Raw genomic sequence first — 20,163 nt, forward strand, 5'->3', positions numbered from 1 at the left:
TTGTCTTCCCCACTGAATTTAACTTGAAGATACATCTCCTGCAAACAAGTCCAACAAATTCCCTAGAACACGATCCAAAAAAACTGGTCATATCGGTAAAGAATCACGTTAGTAACATTTTTTATTCTATCAAACACTGGAAAGCACAAGCATAGATAGCAAATGAAATAGAGTAGTTTACAGATTTTCACTGTTGGCAGTCTCGGTTTTGTTAGCAAACCAGGGGAAGCCTTTTATAAACAAAGGACCTTGACTGTAATCTTTCTTAAATTAAAAATTGCTGCAATGAAACTAAAGTAGCTTTATACTACTATAAGAAAGGTACAATATTACAAGCATGCCTATGGCAGCGCTCTACCATTACATTATTTCTTTATAATGAAATATAGCAAAAGAAAATGACTGGCATAAGAATTTTAATGCACCCCAGACACGCATTTACAATGATTAAACAGATCACTACTTGTAAAACCCAAGGGTCCAACTTTACAAACCTTTAGTCAAGCAAGCAGTTTCATTGGAATCAATGGGATTATTTGCATATGTAAGGACTATTTATCTGAGTTGAGATCTGTAGGTTTCGGCTGCACATTTCTATTTTTCTCATAGATCTATGCAGCAGAATCCACACTGCTGTACTGAGCACAGGAGAACACTGGCACCTTGGAGTTAATTTTTATTTGTACCAGTACAGTTTTCTCCAGCCCTCTGAAGCATTTGATAAGACTGGGCAAGTTTCAAAATTGGAAATGTTGGCAAAAATACAAATTTCCTGATGTGAAGAACTGTTACTCATGGAAAATAAACAAGAATCAATGCTTATTTGCATATTCAATCAGATTTGGGTTTGCATATTAAATCATAAGATGGTAGAATTTTCACATGGTAGATAGATCCCACTCACTTATTCACGAATATATGCATCCACGAATCCTTATATATGCCAAAATCTGTCAGAAATGCTCTTTGCTAGGTTGTGCTGGGTTCATAGCACAAAATCCTGTCCCTGCTGCAGTTTCTCAGCCTTCTCTTTACATATGACAGACAGCATTCTTCCTGAGCACTCTCCTAATAGTCTGCAATAGTCCCTGTTTTCTATTAATCATCTTTTCACTGGGCAAAGTAATAGCTTGAATTTTTGAATCCTAACTTAAAAGGGATACTGTGAAGCGTATGTATAAAGAAAAAAAAAACAGAATCACGTTTCTAAAGGAACTTCAGTGCGGACTTGGCAATTTTGCTTGCAACTATGACTGCAAAATTAAGTGCACCTCTAACTGGTAATACAGAAGTACACAGGCCTACTGTATATCTCAGATTTGTAGGTTTAGACTATGCATTTCTATTTTTCACATGGATCTACTAGGAAACAGAATACACAGTATTTGTATAGTCCAGCACTCACAGTATAGACAGTGTTTACATTGTCCAGGACACTGCAAATCTACAGATAAATGATAATCCTGTAAGCTATGGTTTAAGGTGCTGAATGCCTGCAACCTCTGGGACTTGAAAGCAATCAGAGCTGTGAGACTAGATAACAGGTTTGACAGTCTTGTAGCCAGTCTGACAGATATCAAATTTGCATATAGAGAAGTGTCATATTCAAATGTATGTAATTTTGTGCATTAAATTAATTCAACTAGACCCCTGCACATGAAACACTGGTTGTTTGCAGACAAGAAATGTTTTCATGTAATTAAAAAATATATATATATCAATACAAATGATCTTCAAAACAGAAGCTGAACCTTGTTCTGCAGCATTTGCTAAGTCAAGCAGAGAGAACTGAAAACAGGGGAACTGCCTAGGGTATCTGAAATAATCAGGTATAAACAGAAGTACAATTTCAGTTTGCCAGATGAGTGAAATGTAAAAATCAGCCAGCATGAAGATGTAGGCTCATATACGACTTCTAGAGTAATGCCAGCTTTGATCAATTGAAATGGTGTTAGCAGCAGGTTAACGAACAAGGGGACAGATCCTTTCAACTTTGTAGGGCAAAGAGAGTGAGCAAGCAAGCAAATACGCAGCCATTCTTCTCAAATCCTGCACAACCCTCGCTGGAGAGGGGGATAGGCACAATCTTGCGCTCCCCAAGCGCGTATTTTCCCCTGTGTAAGCATCAAGGGCGTATTCCTGCCCACGCGCAGGGTCTCCCCGCACCGCGCAGAGGCGATGCTGGCCGCCTCTTTGGCTTCTGCAGCGTGCCTCCCAGTGTTCTCGCCGTGCGCTGCAGCAGCGCCGCGCGGCCAGCCACAGCAGGCAAACCCTCCTCTGCTTTTCTAGCTCTGAAAAATGAAAGCTATCCACACAGATAACCCAGAAAACAATGGTTTAACCCAATTATGACTCTTAGGGCTCCCTGCATTCATTTACTAATGCCGAGTTCAACGCAAATTGTGGCTTTTCCAAAAAACATGCAGAAGAGGCAGGGAGAGAATTGTATTTAGATTCCTACCTGCTTGGTTAGTTGTCACAGTGACTGAGACAGCTTGGTCCTGGCTGGGATTTTGCCTGGACACTCCATTCACTGCCCAGACTTCAAAGGTGTAGTTAGTGTGTGCCAGGAGGTCAGTAATGGAGACTTTAGTGGTTTTCAAGCCATTCTGCTGGGGGCTGAAGTGCACACCACTGCCACATGACCGACAACGACTGAGGTCACCTGCCCCGCACCTCTTGCACACCACGTTGTAGGAGACGTCTTCCCGACCACCTTTGTTCTGCGGCGGGCTCCACTCCAAGTTCACTGATGTCTCATTGACATTGGAAATCAGGTTCTGGGGAGCAGAGGGAGGGCCTAGAATGCAAAAAGCCAACAAGTCTTTAGAAACTGAAAAAACGAACACAGCGTCTTCAGATTTAGGGTCCTGGATGATACTGAATATGTTCAACTCCCAGTGAAGTCAATGATAGCGAAGACCATACGGAATTTTACTTCTCCATGTTCTTAATGAAGATGAAAAAATAACTAGTAAGCCAAATTCTAATCTCTTCATTTTAAGGATTAACAGTATATTCAGATCTAAATTAGCACAAAAGCCCAGTACCGCAATCAAATAAGATTCATAGTTTTCCACTATCACTATTTATATTTATTTTAAAAAACTTAAATATATAATTGATACAGTATTACATTCATTTGCCATGATCTCCCAGGCAAAACATCAAATGCACAAACTCCTGCTTTACTTGAAATTTTCAGGGTCCCCCACTACATACAGGCAAACTCTCATTGAAATCATTAATCTCCCAATATTTTTTCCCTTCAGAATAAAAATTCAGTATTTTTAAAACAGATTGATGTTAGATTATGCTCAGTGAAAATTGAAGTCTGTCAAGGAGGAAAAAAACACTTTGAGAAGATAAAAACTGTGGGATGCAGAAAGGAGATTTGAATACAAAGATGGACAAGGAACTAAGGCTTTGAGGAAGGAGAATAAAGGGAGAGGAAGTTACAATAAGGGAGAGTTGGGGAACGCAAAGGAATTAGGAAGAAAACACAGTGAACAGGTAAAAGAAGAGCTGATACAAGAAAAATGGTCAGGAACAAGGGACCATACAGCATGCTTAGAAATAGGCTGTATCGGAGATCCAAGGTCAGCTCTCGCACCACAGGGCTTAGGTGACTTTCAAGACTCATGCCTCATAAGTATGCTGCCACACAGTCCCCAGCTGGTTCCAGCACCAGGGCAATGGGTTTTGGGGATGGAGCTGCAGGCAGGAAGCCCACAAGGATGGGGAAGACCTCCCTCCATGCGAGGGCTGGAGTGTGAGTGAGGACGGAAGGAGTGAGCTGGGCACAGGGAGGGCAAGAGCGGTGGAGAACAGAGCTTGCAGGAGGCAGCTCCTTGCTTCTGATTTTAGTGGTCAGTTCTGCCCAAACAGCCGAACTGCCTCCAGCAACGCCAGCCTCACTGCATAACCAAAGCAGAGGCATAATCCTTATTTCAAGCTTAAATCCCCCCAGACTCAACACCAATAAGCACATCAGAATGGAGGAGCTAATCTTGTGATTTTTAATGTAATTGCAGTATACTTGAGGTAAGACACACAGTTTCTAAATTCATAAATGCAACAAGAATGACTCACAGTACCCCCATGAAATAGAGGACAGATTTTACATGTTACAAAATGTTTCACTGATCATCAAAATGCAGCCACTTCTGGGGCAGAAGGCAAGAGCTCTCCGGTACTGTAGCGCAGGACACACAGTAAAACATCTCTGTCCAGCAGAAATGAAACAGAGAAGGAGAATGAAAACGCAACATGCAACAATCCAAACCAGAAAACAGGGGAGATCCTGAAATCCCTTCTCCTAGTGACAAGCCATTTTTAGTAAGTACTTACAGTCACAGCTTTAAATACAAATGTTATAACCAGTAAAATATTGGAAACAATTTTGTAGAAAATCACAAAGTGAAGCACAATTTTTATTCAAAACTGCTTATGAAAGCTTCTTAAATTTTTCAAAATATATTTGACACCTGGAATTCAAAAAAAATCAATTTGATCTTCTGGCAGAAAAGACATATGAAGAAAAAATTCCTACAAGTATCAGTCATGTTCTTCTATGCTTATTATTTGTCAAATGTTATGAAATTGAGGGGGAAAAAAATCAGCCAGCATCAACAGTTTCATTAACTGTATAAATAATCATAATCTCTCAAGTGCCAAAGGTATAAAAACATCCACCAAGCTATGCTGGGAATTGAATAAATTATGGTGAAACTCTGCTGAAATCACAGAGTGACTCAATTGCAGCAATGAAGAGGTTAAGACATTTAAAAGGTGACTATAGCTAAGATGAATTTTGGCTGCCTGGATTCATTGAGTACATCTAAAAGAAGTCTGAGATCTGAGCATGCTGTGGAGGAAAAGCTTCAAGGGCTGCATGAGGTCCGTGGGGCTGCGGCTGAAGCAGTCAGCACGTACCGCGTCTTCAGCAGCGGACAGTGCTTGTATTTTCAGTGAGGCAGGTATGTAAAGAAAGAAGTCTTAAATTACACAGAGGTCAAATGCATCTACTTATCTCCAGCAGCTAAATGAATGGACTGCACTGCAAGAGTAGCTGATTTGTTTCTCCATGGTCGCTCCACAAATATGAAATTAATATATTCATTTTCAAAACAGGGAAATCCTCCCTTCCTGCCAAACCTCTGAAACACAGCCGCGGAGTTAATTAGGGCTGACAGGTAGAATTACTGCAATAGGAAGAGAGACCACAGCCCAGCCCCGAGATGGGGAGTCCTCCTGCCTTCGCACCACAAGGCTACAATTCAGGATTTTTATTTATCCTCTGGCAGCATTTAGAGCTCCAAAGGACAAGAACCTTTTGCTCAGAGATCAGTGACTAAACACAGCAAGAGACATCTCCTGCTCCAAAGAGCTTAGAAGCTAGCAGAGAAATAAAAGGGAAAGAAACTGTTTTTGTGTCTGTTTATTGCGCGGCCTCTGAGGTACGCGGAAATGAAGGAGCAGACAAGGGCACACAAGATGCGTGTTGCAAATCAATCAGAAATCTCCAGCTGCCACCCGTCGCCTCTCCTCCGTCACCAGCTCTCCTTCTCGCGAAGGCCGGGAGTCCCAATTCCCTGAAGAGGGGCTCTCAGACCAGAGAAAGCAGTCTCCGCTTAGCCCACAAACACACAAACCTGCTTTTAAAAATGCACGCTGAGGGTAATGAGGTGGAAGACACTCCTGAAACCACGAACGCGAGCAATAATGCAGGAACTACTGAGCGGGAATTGAACTAAATCCCATTTACCTCAAAACTCACAGAACCCCTCCGCACCCAGGCTCCGTGCTCGGGCAGGCAGGCACGCAGGCGACAACCCGGGTCCCCGACCGCTGTCAACAACGCAAGGAAACAGGCAAGAGCATTTGGAGGAAAACAGGAGCTGCAATAGTCCGCGACGCTGAGTCCCCGCCGCACAGCTCGGGTCTGAGCTTGCCGAAGCTGCGTGCATGCGGGAATCACCGGAGCCCGGGCAGCACCTCACCGCCTCTAACCCAGAAAACTGCTCCTGCAGAAAACACGAGGGCTTTAGAGCAAGAGCCTGACAGGGAAGAACAAACGGCTTTTTCTTACAGAACTTCTCCCACCCTTTGCTGCAACGGTGCCACCGAGAGCGCCGATTCGGAGCGTGTTCTGGAGAGCCGAGGTAACGTGGTGCTACTACATAAAACACACCTGGTGCCCGGAGCGAGGCCCACCTCCCCCAGGGCTGCCCTCGCTCCGAGGGGGGTACCGAGGCAGAGCCCTGCGCAGCAGCACCGCTTGCGCTGTCAGCCCTGGGGCCAGACGATGTGCCTTCTAGCCTGCAACTTCGGGGTTAAACTCAGTCTTACTCTGATGTCCATTAAGATATTTTCCAAGGCTCTAGGTCCAGTTTCACGTGGGAAAATGTGCCAGAATGAATCAAGCTCCTCAGAAGCAAAAAGTCAGTAATTAGTATGTGGGACAGGGCATAGCAGTGTCTAAACAGAGAAGCAATGAAGCGGAAAACTAGAGAAGCAGATGCTTGCAGGTCACGGAGATGAGTGCACCACCTCCAGCATGAAAAGGAAGATGCGGGGGAGTTGCCCAGTGGTGGGCTGGCGTTACAGTTAGGGGAAAAGCAATTTCCTTTCTTTTTGGAGCACAGTTGTTAATGGAGCTATTGGCACTGGGAGTGGGGAATAGTTTCAGATTGATGGGCCTGGTTTCAGATGTTGAAACGCAGGGCGGATCTGCTCCTTCAATGGCGGGCAGGATTTGCGGATTTGCTTTGTTTCTGACAACAGAGCCACCGATGCTAGATGAGAGGAAAACCCTTTTGCAGACATGGAAGGCTCTAAATGTCAGTGTTGCTCCATGATAAACCTAGGCTGGCAGGATCACTCGGGAAAAACCTATCCTGCCAGCCAGATTACTGCACTTGCATAGAAACTCTCTGTGGCCTCGTGGAGAAAAATCTAGCTACAGGACAGATCAGAGGGGAGATAAGGAGCAGTGCCTCTGACGCACTGTTGCCAACACTGGTGATTTTGTCACTAGTCCCGTGATTTTCAGTATTTTTCTGAAAACCCCTGCTGACAGAGTCATGATAGTGCATGAGCAATTCAGCATTCTTTAAGCATGGAGCTAATAATGTCCCACAGCCCACAAAAGCCTGAAAACATGAGAGTGCCTCAAAGGAATTAAAAAAAAATAATTGAGAAACTTTTATTTTGTAAGATAGCCCATTTTAAAGTTCATTTTATGATTTTAGGAAGTCAGATTCTCCCTCTTACCACTCCTAGACCACAAAACATGAGCGATCGATTTGCACAGCCGTTCACAAGTCTCAGGTGAGAATGCCAAAGAGGACATGCTCTGCTCCCATGGGGCCTGAAAACAGACTCCCTTGCCCAGCCCATTTACTAGCACCTTGAGCAGACACTGGGATCCAATCCAGTCTTTTTATTTTATTCCCTCTTAGGACTCCATAAATCTTGCTTCACAATAAACCTACCTAAATCAAGCGAGCCACGAAGCAAACGGGAAGGCCTGGGTGGAGCAAGTCCATTGTGTGCATCAGTGCTCAGGGAAACACTGAAGAGTTTGTTTAGCAACAAATAACCTTTGTCAAGCTAATCTCCCTATCTCTCCCTCAACCCTCCTATTAGATTTACTTAAATATATTGGGCAATAGAGATTATGCTTGGCTTTCTCATGCTGCAATAAGCTATTACCAGTATATCTACTTGTCTGCCTGTCTTTCACCTACATGTATATCAGTCTGACTGTAGGACAGTGTTGAATTCTATGTCAAATAAATATTCAGGAAGACCATAGTGTTTAAAAGGTTAACAGCATGAACATTGACTTTTACTCAAAGGATTGACATATTTTAGCCTTCCTTCCACAACCTCAGGGTGCATTTTAACTTCTTTCATCCATCACTATTTCTTTCCCTCCTTTCCTATAAATGCTCAAGTCCCTCTCCCAGTCAGAGGCCTCCAGCAAGCTACAAGGCTAATAAAAACCCTGCTGAAAACCAAAACAAGAAAAAGTATTGCCGGCTGATCAGCTCCCTCCTACATTCCAAATCACAGGACATATCCGAGTGCTATTTCCCTCTGAGGATTATAGGTCTCTGAGGGCATACTTAAAGAGTGTTTGAGAATGACACTGGGGAATCAGACCCTGGTCCAGGCACCACACTCGCTCACGTACAGTTTCCGGAGTGGAGGAAGACCCAATAGCGAACTCTCCTCTCTCTTTTCAGGACTGAACAAAAACGTATGCGGTGTGGACGGTGAAGGACCATAACTGTGAAGTGAAACAGTTGATGCAGGCACACCCAGAGGATTCACACTAAACACACTAGCAAGGTGACAGATTTGTATACCGGGAAAAAATACATTTCCAGTCAAGTGGGTGCAGACTATCACTGGGCATAAAAACTTCTCAGAGAACTGGGTTTTTTTTGCAATTAGTATAGCATTTTGCATTTACAGCGGCTGCCCAACACATTGCAGGACCATAAGAGGCTGCTAGCTCAAAGTCTGCCTGAACTAATACAGTGGAGGACAGCTCTAGTTCCCCTGTCTCGTTCTGACACTATCATAGAATCATAGACTGGTAAGGTTGGAAGGGACCTCTGGAGATCATCTAGTCCAACCCTCAGCATAGCCTGTATGGGGATTGAACCCGCGACCTTGGCATTAGCAGCACCACACTCTAACCAACTGAGGTAAACCTGCCCCCCTGCTGAGGAAGGTATCCCAAAGCCTGCTTTTTTTCTGCCACCAAAGAGTAACACTACAACTGTAAGTAGATTCAACCAAGTGAAAGTGGCAAAATTGCTGTCAGGGAGGTGTACCCCTATGAACCCACTAAACTATTTCAAAGGCAAACAGCACAAACAAGGATTAGCTGCAACTGAGCAAACGTTCCTGCCATCCTCAAGGATCAATCACATCCGGTCCCTTCATGCATGTAAAATGGAAAATAAAGACACCAGGATCCTCCATATGCCCAAGAATTAGGCTTGACCACATTCTTATCATTCAAAATACGCAAGGACTCTGCAAATTCAACACTGCCACTGAGCCGGGAGTCCAGAAGCAGGTAGCCTCTTCCCTCGGCTGGAAGAGGAACTCTGTCTACTACAAACCCATACCAAATGACAGTGGTGTAGCTGTGCTCCTGGAGCCTCAGGCATACAGGCACAACCTGCCAGGCACACACAGCTGCTCAAACCACACCAGTCTATCCTTTCTCCCTCCAGCTGTAAACCTGACTGATTTATGTAAACAGAAAATACCCATGGAAACAGCTATCCCTAGGACTGTAAGGAAGAACTGCAAACGCTGTGTTGGGGAACTCCTATTTAAATGGCTTCAGTGACAAAGGTTTTAATATCACTGGTTTTATATCTTACTGATCTGCCCAGCAAGTTGCTTCTCCAAAAAACTTCCTGGGTGTATACAGTAAATTCAATTATATATTTCTACAGCTGGACCAGACAGACTTGTTTGATATAGAGAATGTGTCTTCACTAAACCAGTTAATTTAGTTCAGCAACAGTATATGGTTAGAAGTTGTGGATTAAAGTACAGTGAGAAGAGAGAAAAATGATTCCAGGCAAAACAGCTCCTGAGTGACTTTTTTGTCCCGTATAATGAAAGTATATAATGAGGAATGTCTTGGTCCTCTGTTGTTGATAAGATGTCGCAATCTCAGTTTTAGACAACTAGCAGCCTGAAATTTTGAACAGGCCTTTAGAGCAGCTGGTGCTTGCAATGGGATTTTATCCAGTGCGAAAGCAATGGAGGTAACAAACAGTTCTTCTTCACTGAACTGATAAACCACAGCCATAGGTGAAAGAAGATTTTGTTTCTTCTTTCCTCTGGGGCCCTGTGGATAGGGCACTGAAGATGCTGTGGGCTTTAGTTTGGGCATTTTTAATGGACCTGAATAACCTTTACAGGGCAGGGTATCTTCCTAGGCTGAAAAACAAACATCACAAAACAAACCAAAAACCTCTCTAGTCTTCAATCCAGCATGAGGTTTTGACACATAATGCCTTTAAAGTGAATTTAGAACTCATGAGAAACCCACTCCGACAGCACTGAAAACAAAGGTCTCTCTAAGCACGGAGCTCTCTGCCTGCACTCCCCTGTCCCAGCCTCAGTGCCCCTACCAGAAGGCTCCTTACCAAGGAGCTCCTTTCTCTTTTGTACCAATTTAGTTCTTAGCCACTAGCAGTGGTATTGGATTATGTTGGAAGCAACATTACCCATTAAGGATTACATTGATATTATCAGTATTTGGACTGTAACTCTTTACTATTAATCTGCAATATGGTTAATATTTATTATCTTGAAAGATACATCTGTGGGAGGAGATCTATTAAAAACGCAAGCTGAAACCCACACTCTTCATGAAAGTGCTAATGGAGGTATTTCAAATATATACCCTCAAGAAGGTAGAGACTTCATTATGAGCATCCTGTCAGTCACCAGATCAGTGCCTTTAAAATGTAGTCCCTTTTAAAGGAAAGATGTTTTCAAAAGATATGTATGTGGCTGAGTAATGAGCAGGATGAGGCTTTCAATCCCCTGGAAGGAGAAAATGATTAAAAAAATAATTTACTCAGTCTATAAGCATGTGTGTAAAAGTACATTTCTCTCTCAGGCAACGGATGCCTCTGCAGCCAGGGCAATGGATAATTATTTTCAAGTAGGTTGTCACCCTGCATTCAGTCTGTGTTCGCCTGACAGTGTGAAATCAGAAGGAAGCTTCATTGGCAATTCCCACCAGACATCAGAAAACCTCAAGCATGTAGAAAAGACTTTAATCTTTAACTGTTCCTATGCTCTCCTTGAGGGAAATATCACCTCTCTTTTTCAGAGCAGAGAAAATAGACCAATAAAGATTATGATTCTAAAAAACCGTAAAATAATAGCAGTCTGAAACATTTTAACTTTCTTCCCCCCTTAAATTGGGGAAAAAAAAAAAAAAAAAAAAACTTACATTGCTAAATGCAGCAGAGTGCAAACTACGAGTGTTTCTTAATCAAAGTCAACCAGATAGACCAAAAGGTTTCAGTTGGCTTTGGACCAGGACTGACAAGAGAATCCTCTTTACGAGCCTGCCCCAGAGAGATGCTGACCCTCCATCTCTAGTGATTTCAAAGGGAAATCAGGCTATTCAGAAACCCTGAGCTAATTTGTTACATAAGAAATAAGACTTACACAACAAAAAAGACTGTCATGACTTCACTGCAGTTTAAAAGCAGCCTAGTATGAATTGGATTCATTTGAATCAGCAACTTGGCATTGGCTATACTATATACAAGCAGTTAAGTTACAGGAACATCAGGCATTTAGGAGTAAGCATCCAACTGTCTAATAGCACTAAAATGCTGGAAATGCTGCATCAGAAGTGGTGAGAAGTTTAACACATCTTCTGCTATATGAGATCTGAGAGCCAGCTTTTGCATATAACACAGCAAGATTAAAGCGAACAAATAAAGAGGTGTAAGAAAGAAAAAGATGCATATAATGAACAATTCCAAGGATCTTTGGAACATATCTACAGAGAACAATGAAATGTTGCTTGAAGACAACAAGCAACTTTGAAGGAGTTAGCTCAGGTACTGAGAGACAGCATGACTGCACTAGGGCTTTTAGTTGCATTGACTGCCTTGCCAATGTGACCATAGTGCTTCCCTCTGATGAAGTCTCCCTATGCCATTAACATGCTGACAGCCATTTAGCAATTCTGATCAATACTTCCTAACTCAATCATGGTCCTAAAATTCATCTCCCCAGAGGCAAAGCTGAGTGTGAAATAAAGACTTTACTATTTTCAAAGTGGATGCAAAGAATGTAATTATTAAATAATCAATGTCTTTAAATTCTTAAGTTGCCTCACTAAAGTGTCTGGGAAAGCGGTGCCAAGCATAGCCTTCAAGAGAAAGCACCTTGGCTTCCGCCTCCCACTTCATAAAGCTTCATTACACATGTCCAGCTTCGGAGCTGTCAATGTTTCAGCATGTGAGCTGTGAAGGCCTTCAGATAAACACTCTGCTTTTAATCTTTACTCATCTGAAAGACAAGTTATAACACAGAGTAAACACGTGGGCTATGTAAGTTTGTGCTCAGAAATAAAGCCCGCTCTTTCTGGTGACAGTTGTGTATGTTGCTGCCACTAATTGCTTCTTTCAGCAGTTGTGGACAGGTCTCCTGTTGCTGTGGGTTGGTTTACGGAAGCACTGACAGTTAGGACAACCCCTGCCTTCCTGCCTGCCTCGATATTCCTGGCCATTTATCACCATAGATCATGTGTTTTTACAAATGGTGAGAGTAAAGTCAACAGTCTGCAAGATGCAGCAGCCACTTGAAGTATCACTCATCTGTTTCCCCCCCTCCTTCTGTGCATGTTTAGCATTACAACTGGTTCTTAATAAGGCATCTGATTTGGTAAACAATTTCTAATTTATTTACTCGGGCAAGACTCCTTTGACTTCAGTGGGAGTTCTGCCAAGCTAGGGATCTTGGACTAGGGCCAATGATAAAATGCCCACTTTCCTGGCATATGTGATTTCCTATTTACTTGCCAAGGAACCCTGGTTACCAGTTTCACAATAGGCTTTGTTTCTTTAACATGGAGAACAATGCAACCGATATTTCCTCTTCTTCGGAAGCTAAGGCAGGTAAGTGAAGAGGTCCAATTACCCCTGGCAGAGGTGTGAGAAACCTGACCCTTGCAGGTGCCACTCTCTGGGTGGGCTCTGGAGTTTCCTTCCCAAAACTGCCATGTATGAATGCTCTGCATTGCCAGGTATGTTAAGACATGTTATATATTCTCAAAAAAGCTACCTGTGGACAATACCATATATTTGTCCACTTGCACTTTCTAGATAAAAAGAAACAAATCCCATTGTGAATACAAGAAAGTTATCTGAGAGTCTGACTGGAGAGCACTCCAATCAGGAAAGCAGGTAGCTCCGTCACTGACCCAGTTGTCAGTCCTCTAATTTACTCCAATGGCGCTACAGAACTGAGTCCTGACTAGACAAATCAAAGCCGTCAGTTAATTGAGTAGATGTCGCTGTTAATTTACAGCTCTGGACAGAAAAAAATACAAAGATAGCTAATAATTGCTTTATTTAATATTTATGAGCAATGACTTTAAGCTTACTGATTATAAATACACATTGTCAAATTACTCATGTCTGTCCTCCTGAAGCCTTCCTGATAGACAATTCCTCTTCTGTCCATAACCACTCCCTTCCTCACTCACCATTTTCTCAATGCCTTCAGTCCCTGACCACGGATGAGCAGAGGGGAGCCTTCTCCTTTGAAATTCTTGTCATTCACAATCCTTTCCTATAGGTCTGACAATGATGGATTGTATTTTCCCAGCAAACTGAAGCGGGGGGGGGAACCCTCCCTACTGTTCTGTCCGCTGTTGCAACCAATACATTGTACCTTGAAAGGCATTTTAATATACTATTTACACCATGAAGAACTTTATACATGTTTTAAGAACAAATAACTCACTTAAGGTTTGCCATCATACATAGAGCCATGGAATAATTATGCTGTAAAATTTTGCTTCTGAAAATCAGTCTGTATTGTCATTACTTCATATTACCTAGAATGAGCTACTACAAAAGAGGTTAGATTGAACAAACAGTCCCAAAATAAGTGTGCAAAAATCCTTAGAAGGAGGTTCAGCAGGTAAATGCAAAGTTACCTACAATGTACCACTCATCACCTGACCACATGTTGTACCCTACTTTCTTATTCTTTTAAGAATGAGAGCAGCAATAATCAGTGTCTCTCTGGAAATTCAGAAGCAGCACAAAAGTTAAGTTCAAGAGAAAAACAAAGCACATTTGTTTATGTAGAAGTCTAAGCAATCATAATAAACATATGCTCAAATAATCAGCTCCTGTGTAATTAATTACTCATTTGCAAGCATAGTTATTAGGCAGGTAAATGCACTCTTTTTTTTTTTTTTTTTTTTTAAGGGGGGGAACAGATGCACGCTGGTCAAATATTTCTCTCAGATATTTTGAATGCAATACAGATGACTGAGCTAAGTGCATATATTAAGACTGTAACATTTACAAAATTAAAGTGTTTAGACCTTTCCAACCCTTTTTAAAACCTTGACCTTGGAAACAAATAATGACTGTGTTATTTTAATGCACATTCAAATTTTAACAACAGTCACACAGCACTAGTGGAATCCACATTGCGTTTCCACTGTAGATTGCTCATCATTTCATTACGGTTCATTATGTTGATAACTGTCAGAAAGCATTAGAAGCAGGAGCCTTGAGTAATAGCACTGAAATGGTAATTTAAAAACAATATACTTTCTGGAGGAAATACAGCAGTGCACTAAATTCAATTAGAAGAGGTGAATGTAAAGACAACTAAGTGATGTTTGCTGTTTGAAGTCAGGATCTTCTGATTTCTTGATAATCTAAACTGAAGAAAGCCTTTTTAAAGCAGGTGCTTTTCTCTTGCATCTCACTAAACCCACCCTCATTAGCTCTAAGCTTCTCTGGTATAAACTGTCTTAAATGCAACCGTTTTTGAAATATTTCAGGCCACGCCAAAATATCAATCAATCAGTCACTGTTTGGGTGGCACAACGGACTAAATTATTCAGGGTCATTTGCTGAGACAGATTTCAGGCTGGACAGTCAATGTTGGTAATCTCTCTTTTGTAAAGGGCTTCCAATTAAAAATCATTAATAATCTTAATCAAACAGACTATATAAACAATACAACTGTCCCATACTCACTCATAATGTAAGCATTGTTGGTTAAGAAACAGTTAGAGAACCCAATTCATTAAAAGTGGAGACGCAGGACCAACGTCCCTTAACTTGGGTGGGAACTGCACCTGCCTATGCTGGACTGCAATTCACAGATAATCTATCATCACATCCTTATGGAAAAAGGAATTCAGGAATGAAGATAATTACTTAAATTGGTTGCTTTCCTGCCTCACAAATTTGTGCATTGGTAAGGCAATTTACTCTCCATTAGATTGCTAACCTTATGACAGACCCATCTTCTGAGCACGTACTGAAGAATAATGAAGGTCTGAATAGTTGCATTAATATAACTTTTGCTGTGCCTTGAGAAGGGGAAAAAAAGACTGTTTTCTTCAGTTTGTGCCCAAGTGTATTACAGGTCAATCATAACATCTCTGTGCCCAAGTACACAGCTGACAAGCCCATCATGCTTCAGAACTGAGAAGTCTGAATTCTCAGCGCAGTCAATGAGGCAGACCCAGAGTTGCAGAGACACTTGCACATGAGGCAGCAGCTGCTCTGCTCCTCCATAGTGATGCATCCCTAAACGGCAAACCTGAAGAAAGACGCCTAAGTAAATGCGTGTACATCAGGGTGTCTATTCCTGCCCTTCCAACACAGCCCAATCAATCCACTGTCCTCTACACTCATACCCAGCCACATTCTGCTCTTACTTTAAGGGGATTTAAGCCAGATGTAACTACTCACTTCAGCAGAGCCACAATAAAAGAGAATACTAAAATCACTTGTTTAGATAGTATGCCTGGCTTGGCTTAACATGAAGCACAGTTTTACAACACAATGGACAGAGAAGATACCAGATACTGGGGTTGCAGAATGAAGAAAAACTGAAACCTCTGGAGTAACTCTTCTGATCAGCACATCAGAAAGTATTATTTACCATGGGAATTATGAGAAAGAAAGGAAAGGGAAATCTCTAATTCTCCTTCATCCTCTAGCACAATCAGCCTAATGGAAAGTTATAACAGTCTTCCTCCTCCAGCTTAGAAGGCGAGATAAGTGACAAGGCCAGCCAGTTTATTATTAACGGAAATCAATAGCCAAGGGTCAAAGCTTACAAAAACACATCCTAAGAAGCCTGAAGTTCTTAAGATTAAAAACTGTTTAGAAATAATAAAGAAAGTTTCAATCCACAGTCCATTTCAGATTGTTCCCTCCAAATTACCCAATGTTACTTTTATTCACCTGGTCTAATAGTTCTCCAAGTGAACAGAAACCTGATTTTACAAGCCAATGGAGCAGAGTCTATCTTTTTGCTAGAAGAATGGATCTCAGATACTGTGTTTTATTTCTTCATTAGTGTGCCGTCACACTGAGCGATTACTAAACGTAGGGCTGAATGAGAATACCAGGGTTAAAGAGAGCACAATGAACAAAGAAGGTGCCTGATTATTATGGCTGTCAGCACAAGGGAATTGGGTTTGTCACCTGGCTTAACCAACTGGTAAGAACTGATTAGAGTCTGAATCCATCTGAAAGAGCCTTTGATGTTTATGCTCCCTTCTGTCTCCACATCTTGCCAGGAAAGGCAGACAAACAGGGAACATCTTCCGGAGGAGCTTTCTTCTGCAGAGGCCCTTGAAATGGCTTCTGTCACTTGCCTCAGATTTGCTGGCAGAAGGCTACATGGCACAAGAGGGAGGGAGGGCAAACCGACAGCCCTCGAGGAGCCTTTTGCACCGCGCTGCTCGCGCACTGCAGAGGTGCATCACACAGCATCCCATTCGGAGCCAGCAGGGCTCATGTGTTTAGGTGTCACCACTGCAGCAACATTCAAACATAGCTACAGCAGACCTCAAAGAGAGGATGTTAAGGGAGCAAAGCTGCCCCCCATGAACCACCTTAGAATTAACCTCTGGATCCTCCTTCACCTTGAATCACACAAATCCAAGCCATTTAGCAACTAGAAAATTCAAAGCTATGAAATAGGATCACTCTAGACACAGGTCTGGTGTCCTTGGGATTGTCATTGGCTTGCCTCTATGTACTTGAGTCCTCCTAGACAGCAGATGTGAAGACCGAGAGCAGGATCATGGCCCTTGCTCTCTCTCCTTATTTTTTCCTATTTCCAGGGTAAAATATCACCAAGATCAGGGACTTTACCTTCAAAGATAGGAATGGGGGAAGAATGCCAGAAGTAGGCCCAAAATTTGATTAAAAAAAGGGAGCTAAACATATAGGAATGCATTTTGCACATACAAATAAACAAACATATTTGCCCACAATTTCCCCATCTGGAAGGGTTTTGCTACATATTAGAGCTCTCTCCTCATAATTTAGTCACTGCATATGCCAACTTAAATTCAAACATTTAATTACTAATTTAATTTCAGTTTGGTCAGGATATCCCTCACTAGGACCTATGCTATATAAGAAATTTTTGTTGGTATAATATTATTTAGCATGCATCTTCTGATCAATAGCTTTGTTGTTGCAAAAAAGTAGTTTCACTATCAAAATGGTCCAGGTTTATTTCTCCTAGAGAAGTAGTGTAAATTATCAAAGCATATTTCTACCAACTTTAGCAGTTTGATGATAAGCTAGATCTCTATCCCCAGTCAATGTTTGGCAAGGGACTTAAGTAGCTCTCTGCTTTCCTAACAAGCAGATACACCTGGGTATGCCCAGACCTGCTTAACCACCACCCAGTAAAAGCTCACAGCTGAAAAGAAGCTGATTGCTAAAGACGACTTGGAATGAAGGGGTGTGAGAAAGGAATGAATGCTGGCTAAGTTATGGACATACTTTGTTTCTGCCTTGTAAGGGAGAAATTAGGACTTAAATGAGTCACCTCTCCAAAATGAACTTGGATTAAATTAAAATATTAGAAGAGAAATGTATCATCCTTCCCTCTCCCATAGAGAAAACCACACTACACAAATATACAGTCGAACTCCAAAAATTCCACTAGCTTTCAGAGAAAGTCACACACTGGCTTCCCGCAGTAAAATACGGCCCTTTCACTTATTGTTTCAAAATGTTCTGCTCCTATAAAAATGAGAATCAAAAATTTAGATGATGACAACTTAACATCAGGGCATGCCTAGGTTCCCAGGTCTTCGGCAGCGGAAGCCATTAACCAAAACACAGGATAAGGAGTTTCTCCAGTAACGCAGCGGGTGTGTTCAGTGTGCTATGTCTCCTGTTCTCTCACTGAAAACATTTTGGTGGAACTAAAACATAATTCCATTTGTCATACCTGATGTACTTATATACCACGGATAAAATAAAAGAAAGTTTTCAAATTTATTTCATTAAGATTTAAGATTTGTTATTACCATCACTTTCAGAGGAATACTGTTTTGTTCCTAAGAGTTACCACCTGTATTTTGAGCCAATTAGATACTTAATAAGATTATAAATATTATATTTTCCCTAAGTCATTTAATTATGAGAAAATATTTTGCAATTTCTACAAATACTAGTATTTAAAAAAAAAGAGAGGTGATACGATCTACTGGACGGGTCCTCAGACTGGAACTTAGACCTGTACTTCATTCCTGACTCTACTACTGAGGTACGCAAGTCACTCCTCTCTCACTGCTTTGCCTCCTCTCAGGTCTTCTGATTTATTTAGACAGTAAGCTCTTAAGGGTCAATAAAGCCACATCACTGTTAGGAAATCAGGGCTCAGAAGTAATGTTCTCTCTCTAAGATGCATGATCCAAAACATGTACTGTATCTGCAAAGGACTGTAAAAGCTACTAATCGCTACCATGAGAAGCAGGACACTTCTCAAAGGGAGACAGATCTCCAGGCAACTTTTCATATATATACAGCAAGAGAAAGACAAGAGAAGAAACAGATGATGAAAGGGGAAAAGACTGCGCAAAAACTAACTTACGAGTGCAGGGCATGGAGGCAGCATCATTTTCAGCTCGGAAAAAGCCCCGATCACAGGTGCAGGAGGTAGAGCCTTCCCAGATGGAGTAGCTGTGAGGCGGGCATTTGGCACAAGCAACATCTGTTGAGAGCGCCTTGTAGTATCCAATTTTGCAAGCTAGATGGAGAAACAGGAAGGGAGAGTGTTACTTGCTCAGGCTGCAATCATAAATTGCTGGCTTACTCAAAATCAAGGCAGGAGACATTTCAAAAGATCAAATGATGTCCTCTTAGCCCCAGGTGAAAAATTAACAATCAACAGACTCTTAATGAGCAATCCTATGCCAGGGGATACTGATTTCTAATTCCAACAAGAGCCATTTTAAAAGCTGGCCTGAAGATTTTTTTTTTAAAATCCTACTCTTCTACTGACACTGCCAGAAAATCAGCTGCCTCTTTGTGTTTACTGTGGAGTTGCATGTTGCTTAACCCATGTCCACCTGCACTCACACACACACACACTCAGAGCACAACAGAAAGGTTGCAATTGGCTTATTCTATGACCACTTAAGGAATGGCAGCTGACAGGGAGACACTGCCAATTTTTAAGAGGGAGAGGAATAGGAACCCACTGTGATTGGCAGTGAAGCCCTTAGTCTAACATGCCCGGAAATGGCATGTTTCCCTTCTGGCAAGGCAGAATTAATTTGGCTCTTTCTCCCCAAGGGAGGAAATCAACAATGTTCTCCCCTCCTCGAAGCCAGGGCATATCAATGACTACACCACTGGCATGAGGTCCCATGTGCAGTTGGCAAGCTTTCGGTGACATCATCTTCACAAATGCAATACGCTCACGGATGGCTACATTTACATCACTTGGAAAAAACTCATTAGGATCGTTAATAACAATACTGTCTAACAGGTATGTCATCCCAGAAATTCCTCCCTTGGCTAGAGAAAAAGGTCCACCATGACCATTAGCTTTCAGGGTTATGGAGAACACAGAAAACACCCACGCATTTTTTGAGGGTAGATGAGTAAGGAGGAAATGTTACTTTCAATATTTACTGCATGACTCACTCTCACATCTTGTAATTTATCACTTACACCACCTCTAGGGTTCCCCTGTTATCTGCATGCCTCCAGAGCACAGCATGCTCCTTCCGCAGCCATTCTCCTTCTCTGGCCCAGCCACTGCTTGTTCTTTGTGTTTTACCCCTTCCTGTACTTTATTTTCTTTCTTTCTTTTATGAAGCCCTCCAAATAGGAAAGGGAGAGGGATTTTAGTAATGCGTTCATAAAGCAGCAAGTTACTTCAGTCTTATTAACCAAAGCCATTTATGGAATTTCCTTAACGAGTCCTAACTTTACGATGGGTCGCGCACCATCTATAAAACCACTGCGAGACCAATCTGCTTTTGCTCGCTTTGGCTGTCACTGGACCAGAGAATCTTATAAAAACATGCTGCTTAAATGACTAGGATTTATGCTTCCAGAGTTTATATAC

General features: G+C 42.0%; 1 protein-coding gene across 1 annotated transcript in view; it reads right to left on the reverse strand.

Moving 5' to 3' along the window:
• Positions 1-20,163, reverse strand: part of EPHA4 (EPH receptor A4) — a 113,531-nt gene that overhangs the window by 46,162 nt on the left and 47,206 nt on the right. Inside the window, exons 4-5 of the mRNA XM_085298566.1 lie at positions 18,679-18,834; positions 2,462-2,800 (exon numbers count right to left, since the gene is read on the reverse strand). Coding sequence (XP_085154692.1) covers positions 2,462-2,800; positions 18,679-18,834 — 495 coding nt within the window. The remainder of the gene's footprint in view (positions 1-2,461; positions 2,801-18,678; positions 18,835-20,163) is intronic.

This window comes from Rhea americana, unplaced genomic scaffold (assembly GCF_003343005.1).
Source record: "Rhea americana isolate MKP2758 unplaced genomic scaffold, rheAme1 scaffold_14, whole genome shotgun sequence".
Classification (NCBI taxonomy): domain Eukaryota; kingdom Metazoa; phylum Chordata; class Aves; order Rheiformes; family Rheidae; genus Rhea; species Rhea americana.